Genomic DNA, 16,634 nt, shown 5'->3' on the forward strand with positions numbered 1-16,634 from the left:
TCCTTCAAGGCTCAGGGGTCCAAGATTATCTTCTGTGTCTGTGTTAATTGGTTTCCCTTTTCTTTGTTGAAGAGGGTCTGTGCAATCCTTCTGCCTAGTCTGCCATCTTGCCCCGCCTCCTGAATTAAATTTATCTAAACTTAAAATTTACCTAAATTGCAAAGGAGGTGACATTTGCTATGGTAAGTAGACTGTGGCAGGAATGAGTAGGCACTGGATTGTGTGTGTGTGTGTGGTAAATATGTATGTAATAAAACATTTGCTGTTTCAACATTCTTCACGTGTACAGTTAAGTGACATCATGTTCATCATCAGTCAACACATTTATCTGTTCACAGATTTTTCCATCTCTTTTTAACAGAAGCTCAGTGGCCCCTAAACATAAGAGTCCGCTTTTCCACTCCATGCAGGTACCATGGACACTTTTGAACCAAAACTAAGAAATGTTTCTATACAAGGTTTTAGAGTTTAAGATGTTTTCGTATATATTATCTTTTGATCCTCACTATACCTCAATGAGGTAGGCATTTTGGACTCTGTTTTACAGGTGTTGAAAGTGAGCCTCAGATGATGGGTTTAAAACCCTCTGGGCTCGGGCCGGGCCTTCTGCCCCTGGAACCTGCCTGCTCTCCATCACACCACACGGCCTCCTTAGTAATTATAACCAGATCTGACCAAGCATGACTGCTAACTATTTACAGGGGATATTCAACTCCGTGGATCTGTTAGATTGTACTTTGTCCCTGTCGACTTCACACGTTGAAATATTCAGCTCGTAAGATAAAATATTTTGAAATGTTTATGGCTTTATGAACCTTACATGATTATCTGGATATGGTTTGATCCTGTGAGTACAAATACCTAATGGCAGATTTTGCTGTTCACCTATAACACCTGTGGTGCATCCAGCTCCTTTCCATTTCCCCAAAGAACCATGGAAACCAAGGTCAAGCCTTGCTCTGGTACCAGTTTCAGGCTCTTGTATATGTGAGCTCTTTGGCTGTGTCCTCACTCAGAGACAGTGTGAGGAGAGCCCGAGTCTGCGCTGCAGTCACTGCATTAACTGCGCTTCCTGCTCCCCGGCCCAGGCAGGGAGAGACGCACAGCTGTGACCCTGCTTTCTCTCCTCTCTGTCTAGACCAGTGTGGTTAACTACATCGACCAGAGGCCGGCTGCTGAAAAAAGTGCTCAGTTGTTTTTTGTGGTCTTTGAATGGAAGGATCCTTTCATCCAGAAAGTCCAAGATGTGAGTATATTAATAGAGCCAACTCCCTGCCTTGAAACATTTTGCCTTATCCTTGCAGGCTGATAAACCTATCTGGCTCCCCGCCCCCCTTTTCAGATCATTTCAGCTTGTGACTTATGTGTGTTATAGATAATGGGTGCTAATTGATCTTTTCATTACTAGACCATTAGGTGGTGGTTGGGGGGGCTTCCCCTTTTTGTTCACCACCACTTGTCTGGTGTTTAACAGAGTGACCAGCACAGAGAAGCTGCTTAGTGATAATGTTAACAGAATGAAATGAGTAGAAAGGATGAAACTAGTGCCTTGACTACTGCTGTTGGCAGTGCTTCCTTTTTAATGGTTTTCTGTAGGGTAAGTACTTAGTATTTGTGGCAAGTCAGAGCAGAAAGGCACAAATAGAAAGTTGAGAGAGCGTCTCAATGTCAGAGTTAATGCCAGATTCTCAGCTCACAGGCTCAGAAGGTAAGAACAAAACAGCTCTGCTAAAGAAATATTCATGACACAACATCTATAAGAGCCAGTCCTGGATCTAATAAAAAACCAAATTCACTGCTGTTGAGTTGGATCTGACTCATAGTGACCCCTCCTTGGGTTTCCGAGGCAGTATCACTACAAAGTAGATTGCCCAACCTTCCTTACGAGGAGCGGCTGATGGGTTTGAACTGCCAGCCTTCTGGTTAGCAGTCAAATGCCTTAGGCACTACGCCACCAGAGCTCCCCCCAGATCTAATACTGACTGACGTTCAGATCATCACAAAATGTCCTACTGTGGCCACAGCTTAGGGGAAGAAGTTCCATAGATGAGACTCAATATGTAATCTTCCCATCCCCAGGCAGAGCCTCTGGGACACAGGTGTACTCTGTTGTCACTGCCACCACTACTGATTATGAATTGGCCAGGTTGGTACAGCTTACTGAACCAAAGCTTTAGATGGAAGATGATAACTTTCAGCCCTACAGATAAAACATAGGATCAAACATTTTTAACGTGTTAGGTTCAGGGTAAGTTGTCTACCATGAGCCAAAATTGAGTCTCATACCAGGGGCAAGCTTGTGCATTGCAACTCAGCTTCACAGCAGTCCTTCCCACTGACGGTGGCACAGCCATTCTATGTACGTGAAGGCAAAGGCCCATACTGCTGAAGGTCACCCTGCTAAGCTGGGACTTTAAAGAGTTCTACTGTGCCATGCCAGGGAACTTGGAAATCCAAACTGTGACCTCTACCTTAAAGAGTTTAACATTTAGTGAAGGAGCAATTTGTAGCTATAAAATGACTAATTTTAGGCAGTGACTGCCAAAGGAGTTTATAGAATATCTGCAAAAATCCACATAGGCTTTTGTTAGTGGTTAGAGAAAGCTTTGAGGCTTTGAAGGATTTGTACGGCTAGACAGGAGGAAAACATCACAGGCAGAGGAGAGAAGGAACAAAGGCCTGGAGGGAGGCAGGAATCCATGAGGTGTATCGGAGAGGAAATGCAGCTGTGGGATACATGGGAGGAGAAGTTTGAAACTAAGGTAACCAAGATGGGAAGGAAACAAGAGGAACTGCCTTTTTTACTGGTTTGATATGGCAGTGCTGAATATTTTATTTGTGTAGAGCTTTTCTGGAAAACTTTTGTTATTTTTCTTTCAGAATCTTATTATAAGGGAGGCACTAGTATAGTTCTTCTCAAACAGGGCTGTGGATATTAAAGGCTTAGTGTGAAATATAATCATGGTGATTCTAGAACCCATGTGTTTTTCTTATAATCTCAATTTAAGGAGCTCTGGAAAAGAATACAGGGAGCTCTGATGGCACAGTCGTCAGTGCATTTGGCTGCTAACCAAAAGGTCAGTTGTTCCAATCCACCAGCCACTCCACAGGAGAAAGATGAGGCTGTCTGCTTCTGTAAAGATTTACAGCCTTGGAAACCCTATGGGGCAGTTCTACTCTGTCCTTTAGAGTTGCAATGAGTCAGAATCGACTTGATGGCAGTAGGTTTGGTTTGGTGGAAAGGAATACTAGCATGACTTAAGAATCAAATTGTAGTAAACCAAGCAAACTAGTATTTGTTTATTTTACAGATAATCACTGCCAATCCTTGGAACACAATTGCTCTTCTCTGTGGGGCCTTCCTGGCATTATTCAAGGCAGCAGAGTTTGCCAAACTGAGTGTCAAATGGATGATCAAAATTAGGAGGAGATACTACAAAAGAAGAGGTCAGGCAACAAACCACATAAGCTGAAGCCACCTGTGTCCAAATTAATATAAGTTCTCATGACTTCTGCTCTGATCAACCAAGCTACCAGCACTTGCTGTCTTCACTTGAACAATAGGGCCTTGCTGGCAGTAACAGCCTGTCTGGAACTTCTAACCTGGCCCCAAAAGAGGATGTTTAGAGCCTAATGGAACAGAGCCAATGAATAACCTCAGTTATTTAAGTATTTAAATTATTAACAAACATTTTTAAAAGTTGTCCAATGACATGAATAGGGTTTGTAGAAGACAGAATGATATATGTCACGTTTTCTAAAGTTACTCAGTTGTGGAAGAAATGGTTTGGTATATAGTTAAGCTCAAGCAGGTTAACTAAGGTTCTACCTTAGGTGTCTCCCTGAGGTTTTTAAAGTAGATAGAAGAGTGTGATTTTCTTTTTTTAAAAGACTTGACTATCTAGATGTGTGGGTTACACTTTGAAACCTGTGTACTGTACACAAATGCAAAACCCTCATGTCTCTGGCATTATCTGCCTTCTGTGTTGTCTAGCCTCTGACACATTCTATCTTATGTTAAATGAGACTTTTTAAAAAAGCTACTAGAAGCTAGTAATTACACTTCTTGTGGACAAGCCAACTAGTTGTCTGGCTAGAGCATTTGTTAATGCAGGTATAAAAGTTTAGAGCGATTAATACTCCAAAGCACTTAGATGTACATAGCAGGTTGCTTACTCAATGTATCTGGATGATTTTCTTAATGAAAAAACCCTCCAAACTCACTGCCATCGAGTCAGTTCCGACTCTCAGAGACCCCCATTGGGTTTCCGAGGCAGTCAATCTTTATAGAAGTAGATTGCCCAGTCTTCCTTCTGTGGAGTGGCTGGGGGGTTTGAACCACCAACCTTCTGGTTAGCAATTAAATGCCTTAAGTAGAGCGCCTTCATTTTCTTAATAGGTAAGAAAAGTCAGGCTAATATAGAAAAACTGAGTGTGCGGACACGAATATTTGCTTAGTCATAGGCACTGATGCTTTTTTATTCTGTGACCTCCGATAAGAAAGGCAGCATAAGAGTCTAGACTCCCGAGATGGATCAAGGTTATAACTGCGTACAGAATAGTAGGCTGGGACGGTGATGGGTAGGGATGGTCAGGAAAGGGACCCTATCAAGCCTCATGGATAAGCTGTGTTGAGCCTCACCATGTCTTACGTAATAACCTGAGAAATGGGCTTGTAGCCTACCCTCTGACAAGATGATTGTTTAAAAAAAAAAAAAAAAAAAAAATTTTCACAAGGTAGCCATTGGCTGGTTTAAAGTTACAAAAATTGTTACCAGGGTTTTTATATACATGCCCTTGACATCCAAGAGGATTTGGTAGCATTTCTTAAATTTCTTAATATGGCTGTAGGTAATTCAAAGAAAAAAAATTCATATGCATGGAGTAAGGCACTTTTTAATCTCATGTCTAACTTAAGTCAGCAGCAAAAAATTGTCTCTTAGGATGAAGTATTAAAAGTAAACTGTGTAAACAAATATTCCCTGCTATTCTTCTGTTCCATGAAAAGTGAAAACTTTACCCAAGGTGTCTTCTCTATAAAATCTTACTTTAAGGCAGATGCAGAGCCAGGTGTAAAATTTACTTTATAAACACTTAGGAGAACTTGTATTAACAGTATTGAAAAACAAGTTTGTGAGTTTTTTCATTTTGTTTTGTTCTTTAAAGTACAGGTAGTCCTCGACTTACAATGTATTCTGGTTACAACAACTTGCACTTAACAACATTCTTTTTTTAAAAAAGAAAATATCGGTCATAATATGTACTACATAACGATGTTACAGCATGTAATTTGCTGATATATCATTCTCAGATCAGATGTTCACTCACAGATGTTCAGTGTTAAGATTTACTGTTCAAAACAGTGCTGTGTAGCAGGCTATGAAAATTAAAAAAAATAAAGGTATTTAACTTTCAGCAGAACTGACTTAAAATGGAGTTGTTGGAATAGAACCTTGTCAGAAATCAGGGCTTACCTGGATCTCTAAAGATGACACATCGCTGTATTACTTAAATATCTAATAATGTTTGCTCTAATGAATATACTAAAACTACGTTTCTTGCATTATGGAAGACTGGCCTCTTGAATGTGCTATAGAATAACGAGATAATCAGAAAGTAAACATATCTTAGCTTATCAGGCTCCAGCAGCCAATGGTACTGGTTGGCCTCGGATTAGTGTGGGAGAGTCTGGAAGGACACATGACTTGGGTGGCTCTACAATATCTGTTGGGAGCTCTGGTAGCATAGTTCCTAAGGCACTTGATTGCTAACCAGAAGGCTGGTGGTTCAAACCCACCAGCCACTCCTTGGAAGGAAGATGGGGCAGTCTACTTCTGTAGTGATACTGCCTCGGAAACCTAAGGAGGGCTCGCTATGAGTCGGTTCTGACTCAGCGGCACATAACAACATCAACACAATATCTGCTCCTTGAGTTTGGTGACAACACGAACCGTTGAACCTGAAGGAAGAGGTTTGCCCAGGACCACAGAAAGCAAGAGGAGCTGCTTTCACAAGCACCTGGGAATGGCTTGCAGGAGTGCTAAAGGTTTTTAATGGATGTCAAAAAAGGCTGAATTAAACATCAGTAGCTGAAGACATTGTATGATAATGACTGACTTCTTTCTAATAATTCCTCTTGCCCCCTCCAACACACACCAATGCTGTGATTATGGATTATGAAATTTTATCCTCCTCGGTCTATGTTAATTAGAACATTTAAAATATGTTAAGCCTGTTCTCTGAACACACAGGGACACGAAGATGGAAAGAGAACCTAGAATTTGAGAGCACATTCCACAGTTTGCCTTCACAATGTCTATGTATACACATACGTATAGTATATTTATCAAGGAGGGAAAGTTTCTGAATGCTTAAGCTTGGAGCTGAAAAAACCAAAGATGACATAAGGCAAAATACAAACATAGACTTTATTAAATGCTGCTCAATCCCCCAATGAAGATCTTTCATTACAAAACAGTTTCCACACAACTGCAAGTTAAGAGATTGGAATGGTACTCTGATAATAAAATATGTGAGAAATACTTGACCAAGTAAAAACACGTAAGACCCTATAATCAACTTTTTCTGGACTCTAGAGGAAGGCTACTGCATTTTCTTTAAATAAGCCAGGCAGTGACAGCTAGCGCTCTGCATCACCACACTGTGGGACTCAAAGCCTCCATCCCTGGGTCAGGAGGGACTGGGGGAAGGGCAGGTTGTGAGGACTGGAAAGGCCCTGCCTTCAGCTTTGACAGAGGAAGAGGAGGAATGAATGGAGAGGCAACCTTCGTTCACCTGAGCTGCCTCTACTAATCGTGTGTTTATCACTCTCGGGATTTGTAGATGAAGGGAGATACTCAGGAGGAACAATCAAAAATTCTGGTTTACGTTCCCAGCTTTCATTTATATTTTGTGCTTTAAAAAACCTGGAAATTAAGTTTTCTGCTTAAATTCCAGAGTGCAGGTAATTCCCTCCATCATATTTCTGGGAGAGACAAAGAGAAGGGTAAAAATTATACCTTAGTTTTATTTTAGGAAATCACCTTTTTCCTAGAATGTAACTAAGGTGTTTAGCAATGTGAAAAGCACATTATAAAAGGGAAAAATATACAGAGCAGACTACTATCTATGTGCAACACAATCAAAAGAATTCAAGTCATAATTCTCACCACTCCCATAATTATCTCACTCACGTCATAGATGATAAAAGTCATTCATTTCTGTGAAACTTCCGAAGTGACAAAATAAATCTGATTAGACAGAGGTCACACTATACTGTGGCCATGATATAACACAGGGCTATGTTTAGTCCGTAGATTTTTTTTCATTTACAGTTGCCAGGAAAAAAAATGGCCTTTTAATTATATTATACTGATGAGGTTGGTTTCTCAATTTTTACATATTTCAAAAAAGTGTACAAAACTATGCCTATCGAGCAGAGGTGGTAGGCATATTTTTTTCTTTATTCAGCACTTGTATTGCTGAGAATACTGTGCATATTGTAAGCATTGTTCTGCTTTTCTAGCGCTTTCTTTAGCTTTAGTTCTTCTAACTTTTTCCATAATTCTTCACGTTCCAATTCCTTCTTTTTCTCTCTGTAGATAAAGCAAAATTTTTGTAATCAGAAATTTTTACTTCAGAACCTCAAGAAAGGTGATGTATTTGGCAGTTTACTGGAGAACACACTGTTCACCCACATTCACACTTCAGTCCTTCTAAGAGTGCCATTACCTGAACACCTGATTTTATCCTGTCCGTCTCCTAAATTTAATTAGGAAATTGTGCATCTCTTGTACCAACTAATAGTTCCTACTCTCCTACATACCATCACTACCACCACGTTTGTGCTTTATAGTTTACAAAGTACTTTTTATGTTCATTTTCTCACGTAAACCCTGCGTGGCTGGCCACTGGAGCAGTCACAGTCACTCTTGTAGACAGAGACAGAAGGGACCCCAGAGCCCTTTTTCCTCACCTCCCCGTGCAGAGCTCGACTCCTCTGCATCACAGCTGTAGCCGTCACCCAGATTGTCTCCTCCTACCTCCTGTCTCTTATGTGTCAAAGTAAAACTTTAAAATTCGACAAATCTCTCTCTCAAAAAAGATATATATAATTGTTTTGATTAGTGAATTTCAATTCTAAGGAAACCACCCTGACTAATTTGGATCAGACTACAGCCATGCATCACTTAACGTCCACAATACATTCTGTGAAATAGAATATAATGTGGTTTGGACGTTGTGCAAATACCATGTTCCATACTGGCAGTCCCTAGATTATGAAAGAGTTCCATTCCTATGTCTGTCTATAAGTCAAATTTGTGTATTATTTGGAACAGTTAAGTATAGTTAAGATATAACATCAGTCAAATGTCTGTCACAGTATACAGTGTACCTTTCTACATATAAAAACATTAAGGCAACAGTTCCAGATATTCTAAAACATCTTTAATACAATGTTTTGATGCATGTCGCAAAATAGCACCCATTTGTTATGTACCTCAAATTTTTAACATAGTAGGCTTTACTGGCGTTGGGACCACACATGTATATGTGGTTGGAAGTTGCCTGAATGGATGTTATATGGCATATGACTATATTCTGAAAGGCTTTATGACTGTAAAACAAGGACATACATGTCTGTCTACGGTTATATATGCTTTAAGGGGACAAAGGTGCTGATTTATGCAGCTATGGAAGAACTGATTTTTATCAGTCTTGTAAATAAACATTAAGTTTCATATGATCCTAATCATCTTTGTTTCCATTTCTTCTTGGGATTCAAACCATATACCCAGTTCCTCTTCCTGCCTGAAAGCTGCTGCTGCTATTGAAAAGAAACAATGCACTGAGTTGATTATCAGGCTTGAGATGGTCCTGAAAAAGGGCCATCCTTTCTCTGCTTGCCACAAGAAAAAATCGCAATTAGGAATGTGTGGTCAAAATATATCAGCTTTTCCAAACAGGAAACTATACACTAATGACCTTATTAGAAGTAAGCAATAGCTATTCTCCTTAAAAGGAGCTCTGGTAGCACAGTGCCTAAGGGATTTGACTGCTAACCAGAACGTTGGTGGTTCAAACCTACCAGCCACTCTGCGGAAGCAAGACTGGGCAATCTACTTCAGTAATGATTTATTGCCTCGGAAACCCAATGGGGTTGCCATGAATCGGAATTGACTCGAAGGTAATGAGTTTTTTTTTTTTTTTTAATTAACCTCAAATGATGGGTGAGCTCAGGTGTGGCAGCTACTGCACACTTTCTTGAGTTTAAATATAAGAGAAGGAAGAGATTTTAAAAAGACTATTCTATAGTAATTTATCAAATTCTCAAAGACAATTACTAAGCCAAGTTCCTAAAGGCTGATTTATGTTGCCATTTTTTCTTTAAAATATATTTTATTGCAAGGAGCAAAATGTTAAACTCTGAGCCATAGGCATAAGATCCCTTCTGCCCAAGGGAACTAGGCTGACTTCAGAACACCACCCTGTTAAGAGTCTGCTGCTCCAAAACTACCAAACTGCTGTGCAAAGACCAGTTGAAAACTAAAGCTTACTGTGGAAGCCCATCATACAGACAACAGTGATTTCATAAACACACATGAATAAGAGATCTAACTGCATAAATTAACATTTGAAATTCCATATAAATTTTATTTTACAATGCAAACATTACCAGCCTGATGAAGTCTAAGGTTCAGAACGAGATCAATAGAGAGGATTTATGATCCACATTAAATTATAATCTAACCTGTAAGGAAGTATGTTACATAACAACCTTAAATAATAAATGTTATCATTATTTCTGCCTCACAAATTAATAAAAAAAAATATCAGGGCTAACTTATCTGGAAATGACTTAAAGCATTTAGAGACTTTAAAATGGTAAAGCTTAATATAACTGACTTCTTATACATATTTTTAACTTAGAGTAGACACCTTATTGAACTGAATCTCATTGAACTAATGTGCACTGACTTAGTAATTTCAAATATCAAATACCTTTGTCTTTCAGCTTTGTATGAGCTAGTAAGGTCATCAAAAAGCTTGCCATTCATTTCCATTAGCGTTTTCAGCACATTGTATACGAGTGCTACGATAGTCCTAAAATGAAAATAAGCCAGAGTTGGGTTACTGATGCTCTAACAGTTTGAAAATGTAACACTGTCATCTGTAAAATGGAATGAATGTTGGCCAGTGCTTTTAATCCATTTTGGAGATGATCAGTAATTTGCTCAAGTCCCACAGGCAATGGTGATAGCTAAAAATGTCTGGTTATCTTCATTTCTCTCTAGGATCTCATGTCAAATAACAGTATTAATAGATGAAAAACGTCAAACTATGATAATTTGTAAGAAGAAATGTAGAAGACGGGATAAAAAGGATGCTTTAGAAATGAGGTAATATATGCATTCTAAGTGTCACTTATGTGACCTTTAAGCACTTCAGCTTTCCGGTGGGATGATGCCATCTGTAGATGTGAGACTACGTCCTGGGCACAGATCAACAAAAGTCCATTAACATGAGTGGCTGGTGCATCCTCCATAGATGGGGGCTGGTCAGGGTTTGACTATACACTAGGTGCAGAATGTTACATCAGAAAAGTGCTCCCTTCAAGGAGATTCAAAATTTAAGTTGAAGTTAGGACCAAGAGCATACAGGCACATTCAGTTACAACCTTCTAAAAAGCTGTATTTATTGAAAATACAGAACTGAATAAAGTTGAGTGGTGTAAACTTTGAATAAGTTCCAAATCTGTGTAGACTTCATGTAGGAGTTAGAAGATCCAATGATAAAAATGTTCACAAACACACACAACACATGAAAGCATGACCAACATAAAAGCTACTTACGGATTCCAGTGTTCTTTGGAGATTTTGTACAAACTGCCAAACATAATTGGCAGAATTTTGTCAATGTTCTCCTCAATCAAACTGAGAATATATTCATTATTCCAGAAGTACAATGCCCTTTCTGCAACCTAAAAATACATTTAGAAATGTCAAAACTAAAGAAAAATAGTATAAAATAAAAATGGCATCACTGAAAACATCATTACCTGAAAATGAGAACTGGATACACATTTAGATATCTGTTTAAAAAGTGGCTCTTCAATTTTTTTGAACTGTGTTGGTTCAATGACATCTAAGATTTCTTCAGTTTCTCCTAAAAACATCACCTACGTTAAAAAAATTTTTTTTAAAAAAACATGACAAAATATGTGTTGTTAATATAGAAACCATACAAATGATAAGGTTAATCTACAAATGACACAGTGAGCAAAACAGGTCTGGATGGCATACGCAGTTTAATTAACACACAGCTGTTCACTGCGTCCCTAATCCCTCGCAGGATGAACTCCTGCTTTGTAGCAGTGTCAGTATAGCCAGCCCCGAACAATCATAGCGTTTAGCCCTGGTCTTGAGAAGTTCTAAGAAAGTGTACTACATTTCATGAACAGAACCCACCTCTTTCTGACTGCATGTTTTTGGCCAAAATTTTAGCAATCCTCTGATCACCTGCAAAAAAGGAAAAAATTACACGAATTAACCAATGTAAAATTTTCTGTTGTGATTATACCGATATTCATTCTAAAGTAGATCAAAATGATGTAATATCTAAGTGTTTACCCAGACTTTTTGCTCAGCTTTAGATTTTTATTAGTTCAGTAAAACTCACTGCCTTTGAGTCAATTTTGACGCATAGCAACCCTTCCTTGGGTTTCCAAAGTGGTACCACTACGGAAGTAGATTGCCCATCCTTCCGAGGAGCAGCTGGTGGGTTTGAACCAGCAGCCCTCTGCTTAGCAGTCTAATGCCTTAGGCACTACACCACCAGAGCTCCCTAGTTCAGTGAAGAGGGCCTATTTTGTACCAGATACTACTCTAGATGGTAGCACACTGGTGAACAAGACAGTCGAAGTCTGATTTCATGGTGCTTACATTCTAATGTAGGGAGACCAAACAAGAAGTGAGCAATTAAATACGTAAATATACCAATAGTAATAAGTGCTATGAAGAAACTAGAGGGAAATAGGATGACGACTTGGTGGGGTCCTCACCACAAACGTGGCAGAGAGGTTATTTTAGGGAGCAACATTAAGGAACAGGTAACACCTGCTATTATTCAAACCATTATGAAGCACAGAAAAAGCCAGAAAGTTTCCCATTCCATAGCTAGAACAACCCTGATAACCAAATATAGCAGAACACAAGAAAGGAACTATGGATTTAAATGAATGCAGTTACAAAAAAGTGTATTAAACGGAATCCAACAGCAGAACAATTATTACATACCCAATTGAACCTTCTTCAGAAATGCTAGGATGCTTCAACTCATATTTTGAGGTTAAAGGAAAAAAGAAAACAAACTAGTTCTGATAAAAATTTAGTAAGGTAGAACTAAGGGCGTTTGTCGGAAACCATAAGCAATCACCTGACATAATGGTTTATAAACAGGCTATAAAAACCATCTGGGCCTGGTGCTTTGACAACCTTTTAAGTTTATTTCACAGTTAATAGTCTGGTCCAGTCATGAGGAATACTCAATTAAATTTGGAAAGAACATTTATCTGGAGTCAATCCAGTTAGAAAATTTGTAAGAGATGCTTTAGACATATGAAGAAAAGTGAAACTTTACGAATAGATGAGATGATACTGTACAGGCATTATTTTTCCTCTACTTAATCCATAAATTTAAAGGTCAACCAAATACCAACTGAATGACTTCATTTTTTAACAAATCTATAAATTTAAGAGAATAGCCAAGAACTTTTTTTTTTTTTTTTCTTTGAGGCGGGTGGGAACTAATAGTGCAGGTTAATTCTGTTAGTTCCCACCCGCCTCAAAGAAAAAAAAAAAAGTTCTTGGCTATTCTCTTAAATTTATAGATTTGTTAAATAAATGAAGTCATTCAGTTGGTATTTGGTTGACCTTTAAATTTATGGATTAAGTAGAAGAAAAATAATGCCTGTACAGTATCATCTCATCTATTCGTAAAGTTTCACTTTTCTTCATATGTCTAAAGCATCTCTTACAAATTTTCTAACTGGATTGACTCCAGATAAATGTTCTTTCCAAATTTAATTGAAATGAGTATTCCTCATGACCGGACCAGACTATTAACTGTGAAATAAAAAGGTATCGATATTATAGGAGCTCTGGTAGCATAGTGGCTAAAGCACTTGACTGCTAACCAGAAGGCTGGCGGTTCAAACCCACCAGCCACTCCTCGGAAGGAAGGTTGGGCAATCCTACTTCCGTAGTGATACTGCCTCGGAAACCCAAGGAGGGGTCGCTATGAGTCGGGCCGACTCGACGGCACACAACAACAACAACAACATTGATATTATAGTAACTACAACAAGGTCTATTAGTATGGAAATTGACAAAAAGATACAGGAAATCAAATAGTATTTAGAGAGACTCATGTGAAAATGGAGGTTTAATATATGATAATGGTAGGATTTTAGTTCCACAGAAACCAGATGAATTAGTCAATTAAGGGGTGGTACTGGGACCACTGGCTCACCATTTAGAAAAAACATTTGGTAGTCAGACTCCCCCGTGTCTCCTGATACCCCTTGTATGTGTAATTCCCTCTCCTTAAGTGTGCACTTATCTAGTGACTTACTTTCAACCAGTTGTTATGTTAATGTGTTAAAAGCAATGGACTGCCTCTTCCATGAGCAGGTTACAAAAGACTGTGAATTTCATCTTACTAGCAATTCTACTGCCTTCTTGGCTGTAAGCTTTGCGGAAGCAACTACTACATTGGAGAGGCCCACATGGACAAAGAACTGAGTGTGGCCTCCAACTAACAAAGAACTCAGGGTCTTGCCCCAACAGCTCTTGAGGAACTGAATCTTGCCAACAACAACATGAACTTGGAAGAAGATCCTTCACCACTCGAGCCTTTATGTGAGACCCAAGGCCTGACCAACACTTTGCCTGTAGCCTTAGGAGAGACCCTGAAGCAGAGGAGACTCAACTAAACTGCGCCAGATTCCTGATCCACAGGAACTGTGAGACACTAAGTATGTATTATTTCAAGCCACTAAGTTGTGTGGTAATTTGTTATGTAGCAATGGAAAGCTAACACAGTTTGTCACCCTTATCACAAATGAAAATAGTGAGTTGAATGCTGATCCCCAAAAGTTACGTCCACATCCTTATCTCCAGAACCTGTGAATGTGACGTTATTTCGAAAAAAGGTCTTTGCAGGTGAAATTAAGTTAAAACATCATGAAGCTAAATCATCCTAGCTCATTTGAGTGGGCCCTAAATCCAATGACAAGTGTCCTTGTAAGAGACACACAAAAGAGAGACAGAAGGGGGCAGGTAATGTGACCACAGAGGCAGCAACTAGGGTAATGTGGTCACAAGCCAAGGGACATCTGGAACACAGAAGCTGGAAGAGGAAATGGACAGAATCTCCCCTAGAACTTCTGGAGGGAGCATGGCCCTCCCAACACCTTCACTGAAAACTTTGGGCCTCCAAAACTGTAAGAGAATACATTCCTGAGTTTTTATTAAGTAATTAAGTTTGTGGTCATTTGTTACAGCAGGCCCAGGACACTGATACAGAGGAAATAAAGGCTTAAAAGTAAAAACCAGGTTCATAAAATATTTAGAATTAACTGCTAAAGAATACTGTTACAATCTCAGAGAGTATAAAGATTTTTTTCACTATGATATCAAGGCTAGAAGCCATAATGATTAATAGATTTTATATATCTTATATATTAATTCTGAAAGGCAAAGATTGAAAACAATATATCTAGAAGTTTAAAGAAAAATCTCAAATGGAAAAAAGTATTTGCAAACTGTAATAGGAAAAGGGTTAAGCAGAGGCAAACAGCATAGAAATATAATCAGTAAACATATAAAGGACAGCTCACTCCCTAAAAAGCCAATTAAAACAGTATTTCACACCTATTAGACTAGCAAAGATTTTCAAAACTTAATATTCAGTATTGGTTAGGGTGAGGTAAAACAGGCATGAGTATAGTCTGGATCAGAATATGAAATTGTGCCTTTCTGGAAGGTGACTGGGAATGTATTAAAATTTGTATGCACTCTTTGACCCAGCAACATGGGCCTTACTTTTATAAATTTGTTATTTTTAAATACTTAACATACAAAATCTTTATAGAAGCATACTGCCTCATCTTTCTCCCATGGAGTGGCTGGTGGGTCCAAACTAGCTGACCTTTTGGTTAGCAGCCAAATGCTTTAAACACTATGCCACCAGAGCTCCTAAAACAAACAGTATGGTTTAACTAGAATGTCTGCTTTGAGCACTGTGCTCTTATAGAGAACTTTCTATATGGGATCAAATTGTTAACAGCAACTTGAAAGGTTAGACAGGAAGCTTAGGGGGAAGAGTGTCCTTATCAGTGGAGGAGGGGCAATTTGGAAAAGCAGTGTGAGAATGGCTGTGCAGTTTGAAGAATATAATCAGTATCACAGTGCACATGTAATTAATTGTTAAATTGGTGTGTGTATGCTATGTATATATTCAACAACAATAAAAATGTTATAAGAAAAAAAAAAGCTTACATGCAGTTAAAATTATAGTTTTTCTTTTTTTGGTGTACAGTTCTACGAGTCTTTACATGCACATGGATTTTTTTAACCCCCACTATAGATGGTATAGAGTTAATTCTAGCACGCCTCAAAATACCCTCATTCAGAAACATGTTTTCAACAATGAAAAACTCAAATAATTCAAGTGACCATTAATATATGATTAATTAAAAATAGATTATCAAACCACACCAAACCCACTGCCATCGAGTCAATTCTAACTCTATAGGACAGAGCAGAACTGCTCCCGTTTACCTCACTATCTCCTCATACTGCTCCTATTTCCATTAATCGAACTTACTGAAACCAGGGACTGGCCTTCTTCCTTTTCCCCAATCTTTCACTCTTTACAAAGTAATCACCTATCTTCCATGTTGTTGTTGTTGTTATGTGTCAGTGAGTCAGACCTTTTTCAAAGCGACCCCTCTTTGGGTTCCAGAGGCAGTATCACTACGGAAGTAGATTGCCCAACCTTCCTTCCAAGGAGTGGCTGGTGGGTTTGAACCGCCAGCCTTCTGGTTAGCAGTGAAGTGCCTTAGGCACTATGCCACCAGAGCTCCTCTACCTTCCATATCCACCCCAAATTTACTTAAGTAAAATTTTATTTGTTTTCTGTATTTGACACTAAAAACAGCAACCATGACTTTTTGTGGGTTTTCTTTTTCTGAATTGTAATGGGAGTTAACATGGATTTGTATTAAGTTTTAATGTACTTTAGAAGTTTATGTGATTTCACATATAAATACTGGGCTTCTAATGTTTCTGATTTGTCTGTTAATATGGTTTTTAGCTGTTTCCAGAAATAAGTGGAAGTCTAAAAACCTAAAAACTCCAACAATCAAGGAATGGAAAAATATCTTTTGTTTCTTTACACAAAGTACAAGTCAAAGGAAGAATATTAAATACATAATTTTTTCAAGCACCCCAAAGAACCTCAGAAGATTCTTAATATAGGAGGCGGGGCAAGATGGCGGACTAGACAGAAGGATTGCACAGACCCTCTTCAACAAAGAAAAGGGAAACCAATAAATACAGACACAGAAGATA

The 16,634-nt window shown here is 38.6% G+C and overlaps 2 protein-coding genes across 2 annotated transcripts in view; one reads left to right on the forward strand and one right to left on the reverse strand.

Moving 5' to 3' along the window:
• The window catches only part of PACC1 (proton activated chloride channel 1), a 38,375-nt gene extending 34,902 nt beyond the window's left edge, over positions 1-3,473 (forward strand). The window contains exons 7-8 of the mRNA XM_007952788.1: positions 1,139-1,246; positions 3,312-3,473. Of these exons, the coding sequence (XP_007950979.1) occupies positions 1,139-1,246; positions 3,312-3,473 (270 nt within the window). The remainder of the gene's footprint in view (positions 1-1,138; positions 1,247-3,311) is intronic.
• Positions 3,474-7,462: 3,989 nt separating this feature from the next.
• Positions 7,463-16,634, reverse strand: part of PPP2R5A (protein phosphatase 2 regulatory subunit B'alpha) — a 119,708-nt gene continuing 110,536 nt past the window's right edge. The window contains exons 9-13 of the mRNA XM_007952799.2: positions 11,469-11,519; positions 11,060-11,179; positions 10,854-10,981; positions 10,003-10,104; positions 7,463-7,595 (exon numbers count right to left, since the gene is read on the reverse strand). Coding sequence (XP_007950990.1) covers positions 7,463-7,595; positions 10,003-10,104; positions 10,854-10,981; positions 11,060-11,179; positions 11,469-11,519 — 534 coding nt within the window. The remainder of the gene's footprint in view (positions 7,596-10,002; positions 10,105-10,853; positions 10,982-11,059; positions 11,180-11,468; positions 11,520-16,634) is intronic.

Source organism: Orycteropus afer, unplaced genomic scaffold (genome assembly GCF_000298275.1).
Source record: "Orycteropus afer afer isolate SDZICR_OR568_19922 unplaced genomic scaffold, OryAfe1.0 scaffold00013, whole genome shotgun sequence".
In the NCBI taxonomy this organism is placed as follows: Eukaryota; Metazoa; Chordata; class Mammalia; order Tubulidentata; family Orycteropodidae; genus Orycteropus; species Orycteropus afer.